The following is a 21,319-nucleotide window of genomic DNA, read 5'->3' as shown; positions in this document are numbered from 1 at the left end:
TGCTGGTTCTTCTGCTGTGAGGTGTTGTGGATGGAAGTTCAAGCAGCACTGTCCTGATACATCCACATATGCTCTTGGCCATTATTCTCATCTAACCTATGTTGCCTGAGACACATCCCTTTCCTCGTGGATTTTGGCAGCCCCTTCGCCTCAGGCTGCCTAGGGAATCTGGCGGATGTCCCCGTCTCTGTATTGTGCCTTAATCCGTGCACTCTTCCTGGTGCAAATGAATCACGTATTCCATCTCCACAGATGCCCATCTTCCTTCACCTTGGGTTCACTCAACTGATGGGCTAAAACAGCTCATTTTCAACCTGGGTTTTGTTACACCATTGCATACTGGGAAATTCTTAAAGCCAAATCAATGTCAGTTCCATTTCAAAGCAGATAGGTAAGTTGTCCATGGCAGAAGGAAAGCCGACTTACATTCAAACACCAGAAAACGAGAGATGTCCTAGACTAACACCCAAGCTCATCTGCCTCTAAAATCCACCCTTTCTTTACATACGAAACCCAGGAGAGGAAGGGTAACCTGTCACAGTGATGCTGGCTCAGACAGTTGTCAGCCAGGAGGTCTCTGAGGAGAGGATGCATCCCTCAGCAGGAAAAAGGCTGGACTAGCATTGTTGATGTGCCAGGGGAGGGGAAATGAGCCGCTAGGTGAATGCTAACCTTCCAGCCACTAGCTTTTCAATCAAAGTTTCTCCGTGCAGTGGCCACGCAGAATCGTCAATTCAAACACTGAACTGTACCGGTACGCCCCAACCTTCAAATGCAGTGTTTAGTAGAAGCCAAGAGACAGAATACCAAACTATATTTACTGTTTACAGTAGTAAAGGACAACAAATAATGTACAAATTGGTGAATAAACACAACAGAGCCAACAAACATCCCACCCGAGCCCATACAGCAAACAGGAAATGAGAACATTTCAGCAAGATTTGAAGCAAGCAAGAGATGATGGGTGGTAGTTCAGGTGACTATAAAAGGCAGATAATGGCCACCAAGCAGCAATGGAGCCTCAGGGAACGACAGTAGGCAGAACTATGAAAATGTTTAATTGGTATAGATCCCAAAATATTTCACAGAACTGAAATCACCAGACTAATGCATAAATTCAATACATATTTGGAAAGCAGCACGGCACAAACCCACGAGAAGAACATGAAGTGATCATTCCATGGGTTCATTTGTAACCACACTTGGAAGTAGCTCTTTTACACGACAACGTAACTGCAAATTCAGCAATACTTAATCTTACTTTTTTATGTATAGACCATAATTATTCATCAGAAGCAAATACTGGAAGAAATCTGAGGCCACAACACCATTACCAAATGAGAAATGTGGGAATTTCTTCAATATTAAGAGGAAGAGAAAAGCCAATTTTGGTTGTGCCAGTCCTTGCCTGTGTACCAACGCCAGGTACTGAGCAGGGAGTGGGGTGGGAGGGATGGCAGGGGGGTGGGTCCTGGGCCTCAGACCCCGAGATTACATGCTTGAGGGCCAGAGAGCACGTGGGGTCAAATTACCAAAGGACCCAGTTATTTTTTAACCTTTGAAGAAGCATTCCAGTATTTTCCCTTCAACTTTTCCATATACTGACAAAGCATACATTTGCAATATTTAGCATTTTAATCACCTGTGCCTATAACAGCAAGTGACAGTCTATCCTCCCTACCCACCTTGCCCCCATTACCTGTCCAAGAGCCGCACCCCCACTGCGGGAAACACCAATTCTCTGTGTGACTGGAGTGAGCGGGGGAGAGGCAGCAACTCAGGAGTCAGGTCCCTGGCCAGACTAAAAGCGAACATTCAGGCTATAATTCTGGGGTTAAAAAATGTTTTAGGTGGGGGGAAAAACACAAATGAATACACAAAAAAACCCAAAATACCTTGCAACTCATTTTACCTGAACAAAGATAACAATTCTGATTGGCCCAATTTAAGTTACAGATTCATCCCTGCAGATATAGTTTCGAGTTGCACTTGAAGTACATCAGAGAGAGGAAAATCATTGTGGTGAATGTCCTCGAGTTTCCGCAGATGCCTTTGTGGTCGGCATGGTCACGTGCTCACCATTCAACAGCAATGCAAGGACGGACGGCCCGGGCTGGGGACGGGCCCTCTAGAAACCATGCCCTGCCAGGCTGCTCTCCGGCACACCTCCTGTCTGCTGCTGGAACACGTCGATGGTGTCCTCGTCCTCCATCTCCAGCTGTCAGGGTTGTCACAGCAGGCACACAGAGAGAGAGGGGAGCTTGTTAGTTTTCATCAGAGAGCGGGAAGATCCTCCCTGGCATGAGTGTTCCCTGACACTAGCGACATCACCTGATCCCACCTTGGCTCCTGTCCGTCCCCTCACTGCAGCTCAGCACACATGGAAGAGGCATTGCTATGTGCTCACCACAGCCCTTACGGTTCAGCAGGCTTCCCCTAACAAAACTCACAAAAGCAGATTCACAGCTAAAATGTTAACTGACAGAAAAACTGAGTCTAGAAGATAAACTGAAATGTATAAAATTCTTAGTGAAAAATTACACAAAATCAGAGTCTACTTAAGAACATCTGATTAGCAGCACTGAGTCCTAGGACCCGCGGGAGCCATGCGCTTTATAGCAAGTGCGAGGGACCATGCCATGAAAGCCAAAGCCCCCAGCTCACAGAAGGGCCCATCAAGTGAGGGTCCACTGCTGGCTTCTCCCGCCCCTCCCCGTTCAAAGCCCAGGCAAGGTGGTGAAACACCCCCGCTCACTTCTCTCCTCCCGACACAGTGGGCGCAAAACACCCACCCTGATCATCTTCCATCCTCTGAGCAAGGGGAAGCTTCTGCCAGTTCCTACAGAGACTCAGTGAGGCTGGAAGCAGTCATGCTCCCAAATGGAAAGAAGTCCCATCAGGGCTGTCGGCCACCCTCACCCTGCCACCGACACTACGGGCCGGAGGGAGAGCCCCCAGGCAGGGCTCCCTCTGCCTCTTGGTCCACCTGTCCACAGCCTGCCCCCTGACTCCCAGTCAAGTCCTGGAGACTCCACAAGGCCCTCCCCACTCAGCTGCTCTCAGCAGCCTCTCCCTGGTGAACACTCCCAGAGCTGCCACTTCTTAGCGGTGTGTAGATTTCGTAAAGTAGCTAGAAATGGATACTTATTGCAAAGATGTTTTCAATATTTAATAAATACTGAATATTAAATGTTTAAAATACTAAATGTTTTGCAAAAGTATTTCCACATAGGCCGGGCGCGGTGGCTCAAGCCTGTAATCCCAGCACTTTGGGAGGCCGAGACGGGCGGATCACGAGGTCAGGAGATCGAGACCATCCTGGCTAACACAGTGAAACCCCGTCTCTACTAAAAAATACAAAAAACTAGCCGGGCGAGGTGGCGGGCGCCTGTAGCCCCAGCTACTCAGGAGGCTGAGGCAGGAGAATGGCGTAAATCCGGGAGGCGGAGCTTGCAGTGAGCCGAGATCCGGCCACTGCACTCCAGCCTGGGCGACAGAGCGAGACTCCGCCTCAAAAAAAAAAAAAAAAAAAAAAAAAAAGTATTTCCACATAAAACATTCCAGTAGATTCTCACAACTTTGAAAGGGAGAAAAAGCTCCATTTACAGACAGACAAAACTGAGCCTCCACAGGATGAAGTGACTCTTGGTCACAGGGCCATCAGCTGACAAATGATAAGAGCTGCAATTTGAACCAAGTTTTTTAAAAAAAGTCTGTTTCGGGCAGGTGCAGTGGCTGACGCCTGTAATCCAAGCACTTTGAGAGGCTGAGGTGGGCGAGATCAGAAGATCAAGACCATCCTGGCTAACATGGTAAAACCCCGTCTCTATTAAAAGTACAAAAAAATTAGCCGGGCGTGGTGGCGGGCGCCTGTAGTCCCAGCTACTCAGGAGGCTGAGGCAGGAGAATGGCGTGAACCCGGGAGGCGGAGCCTGCAGTGAGCCGAGTTCGCGCCACTGCACTCCAGCCTGGGCGACAGAGCGAGACTCCATCTCAAAAAAAAAAAAAAAAATCTGTTTCCAAGTCCAAAGCTCTTTCCACGACAATATGATGCCCTGCGACGTGATATATGAAATCTCATTCATTTCGGCATGTGACAGGTACGTGAGAGAAACAACCTGTGCAGACGGATGATCAGGTGTGATGGCACATTCTGCCCCCACGTCACTTGTGCAAGTTACTTAAAAGGCACAAGAATCCAGTCGGCCCCTGAGCTGCACATGGGCTACAACTGTAAGTGTCCAGAGGATGGGCAGGAAGGGGCCACTGAGTGGTCCTCACACCCCCGCTTCCCTTACAGTGAGGACGGGCCCAGCACTCACTCCATCTCCAAACAGCAAGAATGATGTCTGCAAAGCAGTTTTCTCATTTGAAAATTTAAATCTAAAATTTGAAAAATAAATAATCTAATAATCAATATCATTAAGGAAAAAAAGGAAGGCATTCTGTATGAGCTCCCATCTACGATTCTCAAATAAGCATATCCCAAATGGCAGTTACCCAACGCAAATCGGAAGTCGCCCTGGAACCACGCAAAGCCAGCTCCATACCTGTGCTGGAGTGTCGGTTTCATTAATTGGCTGCCCGTCAAACCTGAATCTAATCTGTCTCATTGACAAACCCTGAAAAGGAAAAGCAGTCGCCATTAAACATGTCCAGATACAGCTTAATTCAAAAATCAAATATTTTAATCCAAGTATCAGCATTCTGATATGCAGATTTATGATCCAGTTCAGTATTAAAAACTCACCAGTGGGCCTACAATCTCAAGCAGTGCCTGACACCACTGCTTTCAGAACCCACTTTTCTACCATCTTCTCTCTGATGGGCTAAAACAGCTCATTTTCAACCCGAGTTTTGTTACACCACTATATACTGGGAACTTCTTAAAGCCAACTCAGTGTCAGTTCAGTTTCAAAGCAGATAGCTAAGTTGTCCATGGCAGAAGGAAAGCAGACACAACATTCAAACACGAGAAAACAAGAGATGTCCTAGACTAACATCCAAACTCATCTGCCTCTAAAATCCACTTTCTTTACATACGAAACCCAGGTGAGGAAGGGTAACCTGTCACAGTGATGCTGGCTCAGAGCTGTCAGCCAGGAGGTCTCTGAAGAGAGGATGCATCCCTCAGCAGGAAAAAAGCTGGACTAGCATTGGTGACGTGCCGGGGAGGGCAAGTGAGCCGCCGGGTGAATACTAATCTTCCAGCGGCTAGCTTTTCAATCAAAGTTTCTCAGTGCAGTGGCTATGTGGAATGGTCAATTCAAACACTGAATCTTCTCTGTCCTGGTGCCCTGACCTGTCCTGGGTCATCCCTCCCATTTCCTTCCAGAAGCCGAGTAGAAATTCTACAATGCTGGCACCACCACCTTCCCCCTTTACAAAGTTCTCAGCAAGGAACAGGCTGTGTGCCAATGAGGGACAGATAAGAAGGCTGCATGAGGCCAGGGAGCAGTCACCACCATGACTTTGGCCTTGTGGAGGGCAGCCGGAAAGAGAGCACGCAGCCTTTCTGTGTCCTGAGGGAATGGAGAAACGTGGTCGGGGCAGAAACATTTCCTCAACAAGCAGTTCTGATTCAACTGAAACAGGACAGACGGCGTTAAAACGTGCATCTCTGCTCCCTCCTGAAACCCCACTGAAATGACGTAAATGAGAAAGGCACAAACAGCAAGGACAAAGAAAATGGCGGCAGGGATGGGCAGAGATGTCAATGCTGGGCTGCGCCAGAGGCTACTGAGGCGTGGACACTGGTGGTCTGATGGACACTGGATTAGGATCCTGGGAAGGAGGGACTGGGCACACCCCAGCCTGTGTGGCAGGCAGCCTATTCTGAACAGCTGCCTGGAAGTTCACATGCAGACTTTAGCAGGACCCCCACAACCCTGTGCCTCCCACGGCAGCACACAGGAGGTCTGCTTTCTGAAGAGGTGGGTGCAGGGCTCCAGGCGTAGGACGAAAACAGGCCCATGGAAGCGCGTGCCCCCAGCGCTGCGCGCCAAGTCCCCTCTCCCCTCCAGATGTGCCCCCAGGAGGCTGGCCGGAGACTGGAGGACTCAACTCTCAGCTTAGCATCTGGGTGCCTCCAGAACCCACAATCCAGACATGTCACTCCAGGGATACACAGCCCTGGCAGCACAGCCATCCATGTACATGGCTTCTCACCAGCTTCTCAGTGCTCCATGCTTGCACAGAAGTCAGCCTGCATGACAGCAGTCAGGGTAAGGCTCACTGTGCAGCAGCCCGGAGAGGAGAGGAGGGGAGGAGCACAGAGAACGGACAGGAAGGAGGCAGGAGAATGCTCCCAACACAGGCCCACACACGCACACACCCCCACACATACACACACATGCACAAAGACATGGACATACGCACCACACACACCTACACTCACAATTCAAGTTCTATGGGAAGTAAAAAATAATACTACCTTCAGAAAACAATCAATTGCTACTAAGGAGGGGTATGGTGGCTCACACCTGTAATCCCACACTTTGGGAGACACAAGCAGGAGGGTCGCTTGAGCCCAGGAATTCGAAACCAACCTGGACCACATAGGGAGACCCCATCTCCACAAAATAAAAAAATTAGCCAGGTGTGGTGGCGTGTACCTGTAGTCCCACCTACTCAGGAGGCTGAGGTGGGTGGATCAATTGAGCCCCAGAGGTCAAGGCTGCAGTGAACCATGATCACACCACTGTGCTCCAGCTTGGGGAACAGAGCGAGACCGTGTCTCAAAAAAAATAAATCAACTGCTACTGAGAAAAAAAAAACACTCAAAGAACAGAAAGAGAAAAGAACTTTTGGAAATTAAAAATCATGACAGAGATGAGAATGTCCACAGAAAGTGGAAAGATAAAGTTGAAATGACCTCCCGGAAAGGAGACCAACAGCGATAATAAAGCCCAAAGCAAAATGGGAGAAAAATTATCAAATGTAAACTAGGACAATTAGCAGCAGGAACTCCAAAAGAGGGACCAGAGTGTGGAGAAGGACACAAATTATCAAAGAACTAACATAGGGCATATTTCTTGAATAAAAATAAATGTCCAGACCCATGAAGTACCCAGCAGCATGAGTGATAAAATCACACACCTCTGAGGCACATAAGGGAACAGTGGAATGCCAGAATATGGTCCCAGATACTTCCAGAGAAAAACCAAGTTACAAACAAAGCACAGAGAATCAGAATCCACTGAACTTCTCACTTTTTTTTTTTTTTTCCTTTGAGACAGGGTCTTGCTCTGTCACCCAGGCTGCAGCAGTGATACGACCTCAGCTCCCTGCAGCCTCCACCTCCAAGGCTCAAACAATCCTCCCACCTCAGCCTCCTGAGTAGCTGGGACTGCAGGCTTGCACCACCACACCTGGCTAATTTTTTTAATGTTTCGTAGAGAGAGGGTCTCCCTGTGTTGCCCAGGCTGGTCTTGAACTCCTGACCTCAGATGATCCTCCCACATCAGCCTCCCAAAGTGCTGGGATTACAGGCATAAACTACCATGCCTGGTAAACTTTTCACTTTCAACATTGGGAGCTATTCTCATGGCTGATCTCTGAAAGAAAAAAAAAAAAGAGTTTCAACCAAGAATACTGCGTGCAGCCACATACTGAAGTGTGAAAGTTTATAAAAGCAAAAGTCACGTTCAGCCATGCAGTGTCTCAAAGACGCTACCCTTCTGTGCCTGTTCCGAGAAGACCCTGGAGGATGTGCTCCACCACAAAACACAAAAGGGAGGAGGACTAATCCAGGAAACACCAAGAGAGAACCTCTAGGATTTGAACAGGAGGCCCTGGACCACGGCTGAGCAGCCAGCCTCACAAGCAGCAGTGCAGGTGGGGCAGGAGGGGAGCCCTGGAAGAGCAGGGGGAAGGGCAGAGCCCCCACCACATGTACACGGCCCCACACGCCTGCCATCCCACAGTGCAGAGGAGAATGTGGCCACCAGCCCAGGCAGCACAAACTCCGACAAGGGCCAGGGTCCAGCACCAGGCAGAGGCTGGATCATGGGGCCTGCATGGCGCCAGGCCACTCACTCTGCTGGGAAGACCGTAGCCTGCGTGTCTGGAAGCTCAGTCTCACCTTTCACAGGTGAAAATAAGATCTGCCATCAGCAAACACGAAGAAAGGAAGTCAGAGGGTCTGCTTGTCAATAAAGAGTGCAAGGTGGTCACCAGTGACGCCCCTCTGAGCAGGGTATCCAAAGTGGGAGGGAAAGAGGAGGAAATCTAACTGAAAATCCACAGGCAAAAGAGTAAAATAAAAGGGAAACGAGTTGCTGTATTTTCAGAGCAGCTGAAGAAAAGCAGCCTCTAGGTCCCACTCAGGCAAGCAGGGCTCCCTGGGGAAAGGCACCTGGCTGCAGGGCCGGGCCCCAGACAAGCCAGACAGCAGCTGGCGGGCAAAGCCCATAGCAGTGGCCTAGAGAGGGACCCCCTGGCCCAGGGTGAGTCCTCCACAGCATTACCAAGAACAACAGACACACACACACACACCAAGTCACACACAGCAGCCGGAAGGCGTCCACCCAGCTGGGCACTGCCAGTGAGGCAGCTCACTATCCTGAAACTGAGGAAGCAGGGGAACGAATCACGAGCTTTCTTGCCTTTCCTAACAAAATGGAAAACCACACTGCAGATGAGGGCAGTGTTTCTTCAGGGCCACGCCAGCTCATACGTGAGGACGGGGTGACAGCAGCATGGGGCACATGCCACCTGCAGCCCCAGAATGGCCAGATCTGACCAGGGCCCCCCAGAGCCTTCAGCGTCACAGACTTCACAGATGTTAGTACCCCATGGAGAACACAGCACCCTGGGCAGCCGCCTTATCAGGAAGAAAAACCCACCACATTTCTCTGAGCCTCTAGGTCCCTCCACCTCATAAAAGGCCATGGGAGACACAGTCAGCAAGCCCAGCCTAGGCCAGGTTTACAGCACAAGCCCCCGCCTGCCCATCCATGAAGAGGGCACCTCGAGTGGCTACCTCTGGATCCAGCCCTGACACTCGTGCTCTGGGGATGCCTGGCGCACACAGGACCAGCGCGCACACGGGGAAGCCCCGTGGGGGAGCGAGGCGCCGCACCTGCCTCTCGCAGTAGGCCTTCATCAGCTTGCTCAGTGGCGTGTGCCTCTTGATCTTGAACTGCACCACGGAGCCGTCCTGCCCGGCCACCTTCAGGTTGATGTGGTCGTTCTCTGTCTTCACGCCCTCCTGCAGAAGACACCGGAGACTGGCCTCAAAACTGTATCTCAAAATTACCACGACTTGAAAGGGCAAGTCTTTAGGTAATTGTTGCCTTTCTAAAGTCATTAAAACCAACCTAATTCTTAAAATTCTCCAGCAATTCAGAGTCACTCGTGATGGTTTTATTTTTACACAGAATTTATTTTTAACTTCCACTTGTTAAGCATCCATGTGTAAAACAATGCAAGTCTACGGTCCTCTGATATTGTTAATTCAAAGAAAAAACCTTGTTTAGTAAGTCTAGGGAAAAATCAGAGAAAATCCATCTTTATTTTAAAATTATTCTTGTAGGCTGGGCACGGTGGCTCACACCTGTTATTCCAGCACTTTGGGAAGCTGACATGGAAGGATGGCTTGAGCCCAGGAGTTTGAGACCAGCCTGGGCAACATAGCAAGACCCCATCTCTTTTTTAAAAAAATTCTTATGAAATCAGTAAAAACACATATCCAAAACTCACACAGCTATATAGCATTAGTGAAAGAAACCAAAATCAGAAGAAAACATTTGCGACTCAGAGAAACCCTGTGGGACATTCAAGTGGTAACTTCTGGAATCCAACTGAGGACGGCCACTTCCCACAGCAGGCAGCCAGCCTCCTTCTCGCTGCCCTGACATCAGCAAATGTGAGGGAAGCCACTTCCGAGTACTTTCTAGTTTCAAATTGTCCCATCTGAGCGGCAGTAGGTGGGACTTTTTATTTTTTAATTCATGCCATGCCTGAAGCTACTCAACAATGGCACAACTGGGGTGTCTTGTTGCCTGAAAATGCATTTGGAGTTGTGGCCGGCCTGCACTGCTGGGATAAATTCGTTTGTGAGTGAAGCAATGAGGCAGGGCCCTCCAGCTCACTCTGAAAGTCAAGTCTGGAGCATCCTGGTACCCTTTCCCCCCATGCTGAGCTGCTGCCTGCAAGGAGCACTGTACGTTACATGCCTTTTCTCTCCACTTCTCCTTACCTTCCCTGGCTGGGAGAGGGACAACTGTCCCAGCGATGCCTAAATACAGGGAGTGGGATGTAGAAGGCTCGCCTGAGGGTGAACCCGGGGACTGCCCCCATGCTTGGTTCCTGGAGACCCTGGGGAGGTATGGTGCTCTGTCAAGGGAACTAGAGTGGCCGGCAAGGGGCCCTGGCAGTGAGGGGCTCCAGCTGCGAACCTGAAGGTGCGTGTCCTGGGCCAGCACTCACTCCCCAACTCCAGTCTTGGGTCAGACACCCTTGCCCACTCCCGGGACGCCGGTGGCTTGGCAGCAGCCTGAGTGGTGAGCTGGCACACCCCCATCCCCCCATCCCAAATGTGGCCTCCAGCGCAGGGAAAACTGGCCTAGGAAGGAAGAGCATGCAAACAGTTCCAGGCGGGATGGAAGTGGGGACCCCTGCATGAGCCCCCTTCACTTCCCCAAGCATGAGGATGCACTGGCTTCTTTAGGGAAGGAAGATATGAGTGTGTTCAAAGGCACAGATGCAGGGCCCACACGTGTCCCCACAGGGTAATGGCTGCAGCCCCAGGAGAGGCTGGGGCAGGGCAGGGCCGGCCACAGTGCCTCTGCTCCAAACAGACAGACACCAGCAATGTCGGTCTGTCCCAGACCCCTGGTAAATTCCTAATAAGCAAGTGAACTCGTGAGTTAAAAAATGAAGCCCTAAAAACATGGGCCTCAGTTTGCTAGTCAATCCTCCGCCTCAGCTATCCAGGGAAGTCAGAACATTCTCCTGCCTGACCAAAAGCTCTTCTTTCCAGCACCACTGGGCCCCAGAGTCCACTTCTTCCCGTTCCTCAGAGCCCCACAGGGTAGAGCTGCTCCCACATGGGCTCAGAGGGGACCCACCAGGAGCAGGGCCTGTGAGGTGGCAGCCACTCAATCATTCTGGAATTCAACAAGTGTTTTCAACGGAATTGGAGCCTGAGGTTGACCACATGGCAGAGCTAAGTGTAAACACTGCTGAGAAAATGAGTATCATACATATTTTACTACATGTACTCTTCATTAAGAGGAAGCCACCTAGGAAAACATAAAGAAAGGACATTTATATTTGGCCTAGTTTTAACAAGTATTTAAATATTCAAACAACCCGAGTGGGAGAACTTTGACTTCACTGGAGTCAAAATGTAAAAAGCGAAGGTCACTCCAAATGCCATCTGGATAGGGGGAGTTTCCTTGGAGTCTGACCACAGCAAGCAGAGTGCAGACTTCCAGAGGCCGCAACCATGGTTCCGGACGGTTCCATCCCAGTTTCCACCAGTGTCTGGCACTGAGCCTCCACCCTCATCTGTAAAGGGAGGGTGGTCACCTCCAGGACCAGGCCAGTATCAGAGACAGCATCCTTACAGAGCCTTCAGCTCTAGTCATCTTCCACTAGGATGTAACATAGAGGCCAAGAGTGCACACCAAGGGCTTCCGAAAGGTTCTCTTTTTATGAACACTGGAGACCGCGACTAAGGACCCTCCCAAGAAGGAGTGGCCAGTGCACCTGAATGAAGGGTGCATACCCCAGGACTGAGACTGGAAGGATGCACACCCCAGTGTGGCAATGGGGGAAACTAAAGCACACCCAAGGCTGGATAAGGAGGGGTGGGTGCGCATGGCAGGGGAGGCGCAATGGGGAGAGGTGGGCACACACCATAAGGAGCGTGATGGGGAGAGGTGGGCACACACCATAGGGGGTGTGATGGAGAGGGGTGGGCGCACACCGGGGGACGCGACGGGGAGGGGTGGGCACACACGGGGGGTGTGATGGGGAGGGCGACGCAATACGGAGGGGTGGGCGCACACCAAGGACGCGATGGGGAGGAGTGGGCGCACACCGGAGGGCATGATGGGAAGGGGTGGATGCACACCGGGAGACTGATGGGGAGGCGAGGGCGCACACCTTGGGGCATGATGGGGATGAGTGGGCACACACCATGGGCGGCGTGATGCGGGGGGTGGGCGCACACCGGGGTACGCGATAGGGAGGGGTAGGCGCATACCGGGGGACGCGATGGGGAGGGGTAGGCGCACACCGGGATATGCGATGGGGAGGGGTAGGCGCACACCGGGGGACGCGATGGAGAGGCGGTGGGTGCACACTGGGGGCACGACCGGGGAGACAGGAAGGAGAGGGGTAGGCGCACACTGGGGGACGCGACGGCCAGGACGCGGTGTGGAGAAGTGGGTGTGGAGAAGTGGGTGAATACCGGGGGCGCGATGGGCGCCCTGGAAGGACGGCAGCGCTGCTCACAGGGGCTAGGCCCCTCAGAGCGCGCCCCTCGGGGGTAACCCCAGACGCTTATTCCTGAGCCGACTCCGTGCACTTGACACAGGACCCCGCACCCAGGGCGATGCCGGGGGAGAAGGCGACCCCGCCCAGCAATGACTCAGGAGAGGATCACGCAAAGACGCCTCGGGGACACTGCCAGGGCGGGATCCGAGGGCGCTGCGCTCGGCAGGAGCAGCGCAGGGCCCGACACCCGGCGGTCTGGGAGGCGCTAGGCGCGCGACTTCCCAGCTAGGGAGGAGATGGGCGTGGAGCTGGGGCGTGGCCAGGCCCGGCGGGGACGGAGCTCGCGGCACAGCGCGCTTCGGGGAGGGGCCCGTCTTGGGCGGACCCACTTAGGGGCAGGGCGCTACAGGGGGCGGGGGGGCGGGGCGCTATAGGGAGCAAGGAGAGGCGGAGCAGGGGCACGGGGCGGAGTCGGGCTGGGGGCGGAGTCGGGCTGGGGGCGGAGTCGAGCTGGGGCGGAGTCCGACTGGGGGTGGAGTCGGACTGGGGGCGGAGCCGGGCTGGAGGCGGGGCGCGCCGCCGAGCGCCGCCGGGCGGGGGAGGGGAGCGGCGCGGCCGGACGGGAGCGGGGGAGGGGCGGGAGCGCGGGCGGCGCTGCAGGCCTGGGCGCGGGTCCCCGTGGAAGCTGCGGTATTCTATGGCCGCGAGAGTGGCGCGCGGCGGCGGAGGCGCCCGGGACGCCCGCGATGGCCGCGCGTGCGGGCGGGGGCGCCGCGCTTACCTTGGGCTTCTCCTCGGACATGGCTGCGCGGGCGGCGCGGGCAGGCGGCGCGGGGGAAGCAGCGCGGAGCAGGCGAGTCACGCTCTCGGCCCCGCCGCTCTCCCGCCGCAACTGTGCGCGGGGCCGCGCTTTATCCCCCAAATCCCGGCGCACCCGTTGGCCGGCACGGGGTCACGTGGCGGCGCGCGTGCACGAGGCGCGCTCCCCGGGGCGTCGGGCGCGCGCTGGCCGGGCCGCGGCTCCGGGCGGTTGGAGATGCGTCACGGGGCGGGTCCCGCGCGACCCTGGCGGGTGCGGACGCCCTGGGGCGCTGTGGTGGGCGGGCCAGGAGCGCGTACGGGGACTCCGGGCCCTGGGGACCCCTGCCCGCCTCCCCGCCCGGGCCCGGGCCCCGAGTCCTTTCTTGGGGGCCGCGTTCCTGGGGCGCCAGGAAGTGAGGCCGGGGGCGCGGGGACCTGGGGCGGAGGAGGGAAGCCTCTGGGGGGGATGTTCCCTCTCGGGAGCCGCGGACAGAGCGGAGGAGGCGGCCCGCGGGGTCCCGTCAGCGGAGGCCGCGCGAATCGGGCCAGCACCTAGACGGTTGGGGGCGCCACGCGCTTCCCTGCAGCCGAGGGTTCCTGTCAGCCGCAGGCCGGGCTCCTTCGGCCAACGCTCCTACGGGGCTGCCCCGGGCCCTCCACACCCGTCCTCAAGAAGACCCGTTTTTCCTGTGAAGAAACTGAGGCACTGGGAGGTGACACCACCCCCAGGTCAGCGCTGGTGAGGGGCGTCGAGCTGGGACAGGCAGCCCCGTCGCCGAGCGCGGGCAAACCCAGGCTGGACGCCGCCAGTGCCGGCGGAACGGGGACCGCGTGGACGCGGGAAACGCGCCGGAGCGCTGGGCCGGCCGGACGGCCTCCTGGGACTTGCGGGCGCCATTCCTGGGATGCCCGGCCAGCCTCGGCCTCCCTGTCTGTGATCCCAGGGCCTCGGATGGAACAGACATGAGGGCGGACACCCCTGCATCCGTCAGGAGTGCCAGGGTGGTGCCAGCCGGGGCGTGGCGGGGGTCTCACCTGAAGGTGAGCCCGGCAGAAGATGGGGGAGGCCGCACCTAACAGGCTCAGCTGGGAAATGGCAGGGCTTGGATTTGAACCTAAGGGTCTGAGCCGTTTCTCTCCTGCCTGGGTAAGGCCCAGCCAACTGAGCAACGTCGCAAAGCCATGGAGACAAGTCTTCATGGACCATAACTTCACAAACCGTCTTCGACTCAAAAATTCACTTTCTTGGCTAGAGCCCCCACTTAGGAGCGGGAAGGCTGCTGAAGTCTCTCAGGAGAGGGTCAGAGAGTCAGCCTGGGTTCCAGGCAGGTCATATGGTGTGGTCCCTTCCTTCTGGAACCTGGAGCCCAGGGCCTCAGCAGAAGATGTGGAGGTGGGTGGCCAGCTCAGACTGTCCTGGGAGGGGGCTCCGCAACCAGCCCCTTCCCCGGAACGCGGGGCCTCAGAGCCCTCAGATTGCTGGCGGGGAAGTGCCCTAGGGCAGGCAGGGTTCAGAGAGTTATCAACTCCAAGACACCGTTAATCATAAAACAGCAGGACCGTTGGTTGCACAGGCACACTAAACTGCAGGCTGTGGATGAGGGCAGCCCGCTTCAGTGTTGTAGAAGTGAGAAACACGCAGCTTAGAAATCATGAGACACACAACCCAAATGTGTTGCCACTAGAAATTAAGCCAGGTGCTGTATCACGAAGTGATGCACGACTACAGTCATGGATAACGGAAAAAGATGCTCAGATGACATTAGGTTTTACAAAGCCAGGCTATAAGACAATGGTGGTCTCAATTCAATTCATGCTGTATCTGTCTCCCACACTCTGACCTGCCCCGAATCCTTCATGTGACAGCAAAGATGCAAAAAGGCTCCGTTGCAGCTGTGGGGACACAAAGGACACCGCTGGTGGACCGAGTGCCAAGAGGTATCTGAAGGACACAGCCAGAGAGGATCCAATGGATGGAGGAACCAGAGCTCAAGAAAAACCAGGGCCTACCAGAGGAACCAGAGCCCCTTTGGAGGGTCACCACACCTGGCAATGGTCCCAACAAGAAGACTCATGAGAAGGCAGGGAACTGGCAAATGAGTAACAGCATTGCTGACATGAAAGCTTGACCCACAGGAGAGGGGTCCTGGCTGAGGATGCAAAGAACTGCGAGACAAAGTCACAGGACTCTCCCATGACGGAGAAGTTAAGAGAGGAAAGGTCGGGGCTGGGCTCGGTGGCTCACGCCTGTAATCCCAGGACTTTGGGAGGCTGAGGCTGGCAGATCACAAGGTCAGGAGTTCGAGACTAGCCTGGTCAACATGGTGAAAACCCTCTCTACTAAAAATACAAAAATTAGCCGGTGTGGTTGTGCGTGCCTATAATTCCAGCTCCTTGGGAGGCTGAGGCTGGAGAATCAGCTTGAACTCAGGAGGCAGAAGCTGCAGTGAGCCAAGGTAGTACCACTGCACTCCAGCCTGGGTGACAGGGAAGACCCTATCTCAAAGAAAAAATAAAAATAAGAAATTTATCTGAACTAAAGAAATATTTGACTCCATAAATGGAAAGGGCCCCTGAGTATCAAATGACTGAGTGAAATAAGACAGAAACAGATGCGTGGTATGTGAGGAGAAATCCCTCAGGCGTTCAGAGACATTTCTGCTTACAGTTAGGGAGGACTGGTTGCCTCAGACAAACCCAACAAAAATAGCCCAAAAATCAGTATAAAATATTTTTTAAATCTGTTTAAGGCTATCAGCTACCAAAACAAGCCTTTCTGTGAGGGGCAAAGACCTTCCCCCACCTCAAAAAAAAGGGAAGTGTTTTTTTCCTTTGAGGCACTTAGTGATTAGTATCCTGTATTAGCCTAGACTTCCATTAAAAAAATACAGACTTGGGGCCAGATGCGGTGGCTCACTCCTGTAATCCCAGCAGTTTGAGAGGCTGAGCCAGGCAGATCACCTGAGGTTGGGAGTTCGAGACCAGCCTGAACAATGTGGAGAAACCCCATCTCTACTAAAATTACAAAATCAGCTGGGCGTGGTGGCGCATGCCTGTAATCCCAGCTACTTGGGAGGCTGAGGCAGGAGAATCACTTGAACTTGGGAGGTGGAGGTTGTGGTGAACTGAGATCACACCATTGCACTCCAGCCTGGGCAACAAGAGTGAAACTCCATCTCAAAAAATAAATAAATAAATAAATACAGACTGGGCAGCTTAAATCATGGATAGTTATTTCCCAGCCTCCAGACAGTTTTAGAGACTGGAAGCCCAAAATCAGTGAGCCATCAGGGTTGGTGTCGTGAAGCCTCTCCTCCCAGCTTGTATGCCGCCAACTTGGCATGTTCTCACAATGGCCTTTCCACTGTGTGTGCAGAGAGGGAGAGATCTCTGGTGTATCTTCCTCCTTTTACAAGGACACCAGTCCTCTGGGATTAGGGCCCCACCCTTATCACCTCAGTTAACCTTAATCACCTCTTTAAAGGTCCTGTCTCCAAATGAAATCAATTGGAGGTCAGGGCTTCAACATGTGAATGCTGGGGGGACACAATTCAGTCTCACATATGCAGTGGAAAGAAGTTGACACATTGAGCATAGCTTTTGCATTTTCTAGGGTTGGGGAGACAATAACTGGTGACAGCCCACAAGATAGGGAGACTCTGATGAGTGACCCAGACCTTCAGCTGAGAGCACTGAGGGCTGCAATAGGGGAGGAAGGCTGAGGGGTGAGTAGATCCTTCCTCTCAAAGTCTGAAACCAAGCTTCCAAAGGGCTCAATCCCAGACTAAGCTGATCTGCCCTCTTTCCCACAGCCAGCCTGAGCAAAAGGAAATATGCAGAGGAAAATAGCATCATCCAGGGTCTCAAATTAACTAAAATATTTCCATATACAATATCCAGATTTAAAGTTTACAAAGAAAAGCAGGAGACAAATAATCCAGAACCAAAAAATATATATATAAATATAGTAGGGGCCGGGCGCGGTGGCTCAAGCCTGTAATCCCAGCACTTTGGGAGGCCGAGACGGGCGGATCACGAGTTCAGGAGATCGAGACCATCCTGGCTAACACGGTGAAACCCCGTCTCTACTAAAATACAAAAAAAAATTAGCCGGGCGAGGTGGCGGGCGCCTGTACTCCCAGCTACTCGGGAGGCTGAGGCAGGAGAATGGCGTGAACCCAGGAGGCGGGGCTTGCAGTGAGCTGAGATCCGGCCATTGCACTCCAGACTAGGCAACAGAGCTAGACTCTGTCTCAAAAATAAATAAATAAATAAATAAATATAGTAGGAATAATCCCATGGGATTACTATGTTAACAGGATATTGACATTATCATACATAGACTTTAAGGTAATGTGATTAACATGTTCAAGAAAATAGATTATGAGATGGAAATGTTCAGCAGAGAAGTGGGGTGTATAAAAAAGCATTTAATGGAAGTTTTTAAAAATACAATAACTGAAGTTATAAATTCAATGGATGGGTTTGAAACAGATTAGACACAGTGAAAGAGATGATTAATGAACTGAAAGACAAGTCAGAAGAAAATATTCAGGCTGGATGCAGTGTAATCCCAGCATTTTGGGAGGCCGAGGTGGGTGGATCACCTGAGGTCAGGAGTTCAAGACCAGCCTGGCCAACATGGTGAAACCCCATCTCTACTAAAAATACAAAAAATTAGCCAGGCGTGGTGGCGGGCACCTGTAATTGCTTGAACCCAGGAGACGGAAGTTGCAGTGAGCTGAGATCACGCCATTGCACTTCAGCATGGCCAACAGAGCAAGACTCTGTCTCAAAAAAAAAAAAAAGATCAAAGGTACAAAACACAGATTACAAATATACTATCAGCCTCAATCAGAATAGATTAAAAAAACAAGTGGTTACATACTAAACCTGCTGAAAACCAGAGACAAAGAGAATAGAAGCTCGACATATAAAGGAGAAACTAAAGGACTTACACCTGACTTTGCAACAGAAACATGGAAGCCCAGTGACAATGGAATTAACATCTTCAAAGTGCTGAAAGAAAACAGCTATCTACATAGAATTTTATACCGAATGAAAACATGATATAAAGGCAGAAGTGAAATAAAGATATTTCAGAAAAAGCAAATCATAGAGAAATGTGAAAGGCAAATAAAAACTTGGGACCCCAATTCACTCTGCCAAAAGGAAAAAAACAAGCTGAAAACTGAGTCATGCAAGAAGCTGCCTTTCCTTTGGTTCCTAAGCAGATAGCTAGAGATAAAAGGTTAAACATCTCCACAAGTAGCTGCTCTAAGTTCACCTTATCTTATGGAAAGTGCCAATTTGCTGGGGGTAAGATGAATACACAATTGACTCCTCCCCACTGACTCCTTTTCTCTTGCACCAAGTACATTCAGTCATGTGACTACATCCTTCCTCTTTCCCCTCTAGCCCACTTTTCCTCTTTAAATACTGAAGCCCTCAGAGTCATCTTTGGAGAAAGGCACAGACCACAGACTGTTTCTGTGATTCCATGCTTTTTTCTCCCAGGAATTGTTCTTAACCTTGGCAAAATAAACTTCTAAATTGATTGAGACCTGTCTCAGACACTTTTTGGTTTGCAGAATTAACTGCCAGAAAGCATACACTAAAATAAATACTAAAAGGATTTATTCAGCAGAGGGAAAGTGGTCCCAGATGGAAGTATGAAGTACAGGAAGGAATGAAGAACAATTTAAAAAGTCTGCACATCTGGATAAATCTAAATGGACACTGACTGCATAGAACAACAATAATAATGTCTTCTGGAGTTCTAAATAGATGTGGAATTAGAATAAGTGATAATGATAGCACAAGGCGGGAGGAATTAAAGTGTTCTAGGGTTCTTGCTGTGTCTAAAAAGCGGTAAAGGGGAGGACAGACAAGTTTAAGATATTTTCAGAAATGCAAATACTTACTGGGTTTTCCATCCACGGATCCTCATTGAAAGAATCATCATGGATTCACTGCAGCAAAATGCAAATGGAACTGATGATAGAGACATTCAAGCAGGATCAGTGTGTGCTGTTGGGTGGACTGTGCACTGCACAACTCCAGAAACATCTGGAACCTAACTCCAGGAACATCACTGTCTTTAAAACAGTGTGGGCCGGGCAGTGTGCTCAAGCCTGTAATTGATGGGAGGCCGAGATGGGCTCACAGCCAGGAGATCGAGACCATCCTGGCTTCGGTGGCTACTAAAAAAAAAAAAAAGTGAGGCAGGCGCCTGTAAGAATGGCGTGAACCCAGGAGGCGGAGCTTGCAGTGAGCTGAGATCGGCCACTGCACTCCAGCCTGGGCGGCAGAGCGAGAAAAAAAAAAAAAAAAAAAAAAAAAGTGTGATTGATGAGTTCTCTCAGAGTTTCCTGGCTGGAAAAAAAAAAGTGAGCAAAGAAACCAGCAAAAGTCATTTTTAATACTAAATACTTTGTGCTGCATACTGTAAAAAAAAAAAAAAATACAGTATCTGGGACTAAAATCCCAGCAGATTGTAATACAACAGATGGAAGGGGTAGATGGAGGAGAGGGAGACAGGAAGAAGGGAAGTACAAGCATACTACAGTTCTTGTCTGGTTCAAGGTAAAAACATAGATAAAGATATTAATATTTGTTTTTTTTTTTTTTTTGAGACGGGGTCTCGCTCTGTCACCCAGGCTGGAGTGCAGTGGCCGGATCTCAGCTCACTGCAAGCTCCGCCTCCCGGGTTCACGCCATTCTCCTGCCTCAGCCTCCCGAGTAGCTGGGACTACAGGCGCCCGCCACCTCGCCCGGCTAGTTTTTTGTATTTTTTAGTAGAGACGGGGTTTCACCGGGTTAGCCAGGATGGTCTCGATCTCCTGACCTTGTGATCCACCCGTCTCGGCCTCCCAAGTGCTGGGATTACAGGCTTGAGCCACCGCGCCCGGCCATTAATATTTGTTGATAGAATAAATGGGAGTTTAAACACATATAAAAATGCTCAAGTTATGTATGCACTTTTCTGTATGTATGTTTCATTTCAATGAAAAAGTGGTTTATAAAGAAAAAATTTACCACCTGGCCAACATGGTAAAACCTTGTCTCTACTAAAAATACAAAAATTAGCCAGGCATGGTGGCGGGCGTCTGTAATCCCAGCTACTCAGGAGAGTGAGGCAGGAGAATCGCTTGAACCCAGGAGGTGGAGGTATCAGTGAGCCTAGATTGTGCCACTGCACTCCAGCCTGGGCCACCAGAGCAAGACTTTGTCTCAACAACAACAACAACAACAACAACAAAATTAGGATAATCTGAAGAAAATTAGAAGTAGCTTTCAAACCACTGGGAGAAAAGCAATACAGCAAAAATCAACCAATGTAACAAATTCATTAAAAGAGATATAAACAATAAAAATAATAATGGAAGATAATACATAGCACTTATGTGAAATGCATTCCCCTATACCTTTATATGTATTAATGATAGGAGGTAGCTACTATTATTGTGCCATTTTACAGATGTGGGAGCTGAGGCAAAGTCATACAAGGGTAAGGTTCTGCCTAGAATGTAGAAATCTGAGAAGAGCATTGCCCCTACCCTAAAAACAGAAATACCGAATGACCTACAAAATCATCACTGTTCTTAAATCTATCAGGGAGCTGAAATTGCAGAGTAATCAACCAACCTGAAATCCAAGGATAGACAGGGTGATTGGCTCACCCTTTACAAGGAACAGGAGGAAGATGGAGCTGCTGTAAAAGTGGACGAGAAGAATTCAGACAACCTTATTAGAAAATTGCTGAAGACCGGGCCGGGCGCGGTGGCTCAAGCCTGTAATCCCAGCACTTTGGGAGGCTGAGACGGGCGAATTACGAGGTCAGAAGATCGAGACCATCCTGGCTAACACGGTGAAACCCCGTCTCTACTAAAAAATACAAAAAACTAGCCGGGCGAGGTGGTGGGCGCCTGTAGTCCCAGCTACTTGGGAGCCTGAGGCAGGAGAATGGCGTAAACCCGGGAGGTGGAGCTTGCAGTGAGCTGAGATCTGGCCACTGCACTCCAGCCTGGGCAACAGAGCGAGACTCCGTCTCAAAAAAAAAAAAGAAAAT

The 21,319-nt window shown here is 51.4% G+C and overlaps 1 protein-coding gene across 4 annotated transcripts in view; it reads right to left on the bottom strand.

Moving 5' to 3' along the window:
* Positions 1–1,037: 1,037 nt before the first annotated feature.
* SUMO3 (small ubiquitin like modifier 3) overlaps positions 1,038–21,319 on the bottom strand; it is a 177,081-nt gene continuing 156,799 nt past the window's right edge. For 2 of the 4 annotated variants that reach the window (XM_050784525.1, XM_050784528.1), the window contains exons 2-5: positions 13,229–13,332; positions 9,083–9,211; positions 4,551–4,622; positions 1,038–2,218 (exon numbers count right to left, since the gene is read on the bottom strand). In XM_050784525.1, coding sequence (XP_050640482.1) covers positions 2,129–2,218; positions 4,551–4,622; positions 9,083–9,211; positions 13,229–13,249 — 312 coding nt within the window. In that variant the 5' untranslated portion in view covers positions 13,250–13,332 and the 3' untranslated portion in view covers positions 1,038–2,128. Of the gene's footprint in view, positions 2,219–4,550; positions 4,623–9,082; positions 9,212–13,228; positions 13,368–21,319 lie in introns of all 4 variants that reach the window. The other 2 variants (XM_050784527.1, XM_050784526.1) reach the window with 2 other exon arrangements.

Source organism: Macaca thibetana, chromosome 3, assembly GCF_024542745.1.
Source record: "Macaca thibetana thibetana isolate TM-01 chromosome 3, ASM2454274v1, whole genome shotgun sequence".
In the NCBI taxonomy this organism is placed as follows: Eukaryota; Metazoa; Chordata; class Mammalia; order Primates; family Cercopithecidae; genus Macaca; species Macaca thibetana.
Note: the sequence above shows the minus strand (reverse complement) of the source record. Positions and strands in the feature narration are given on the sequence as shown.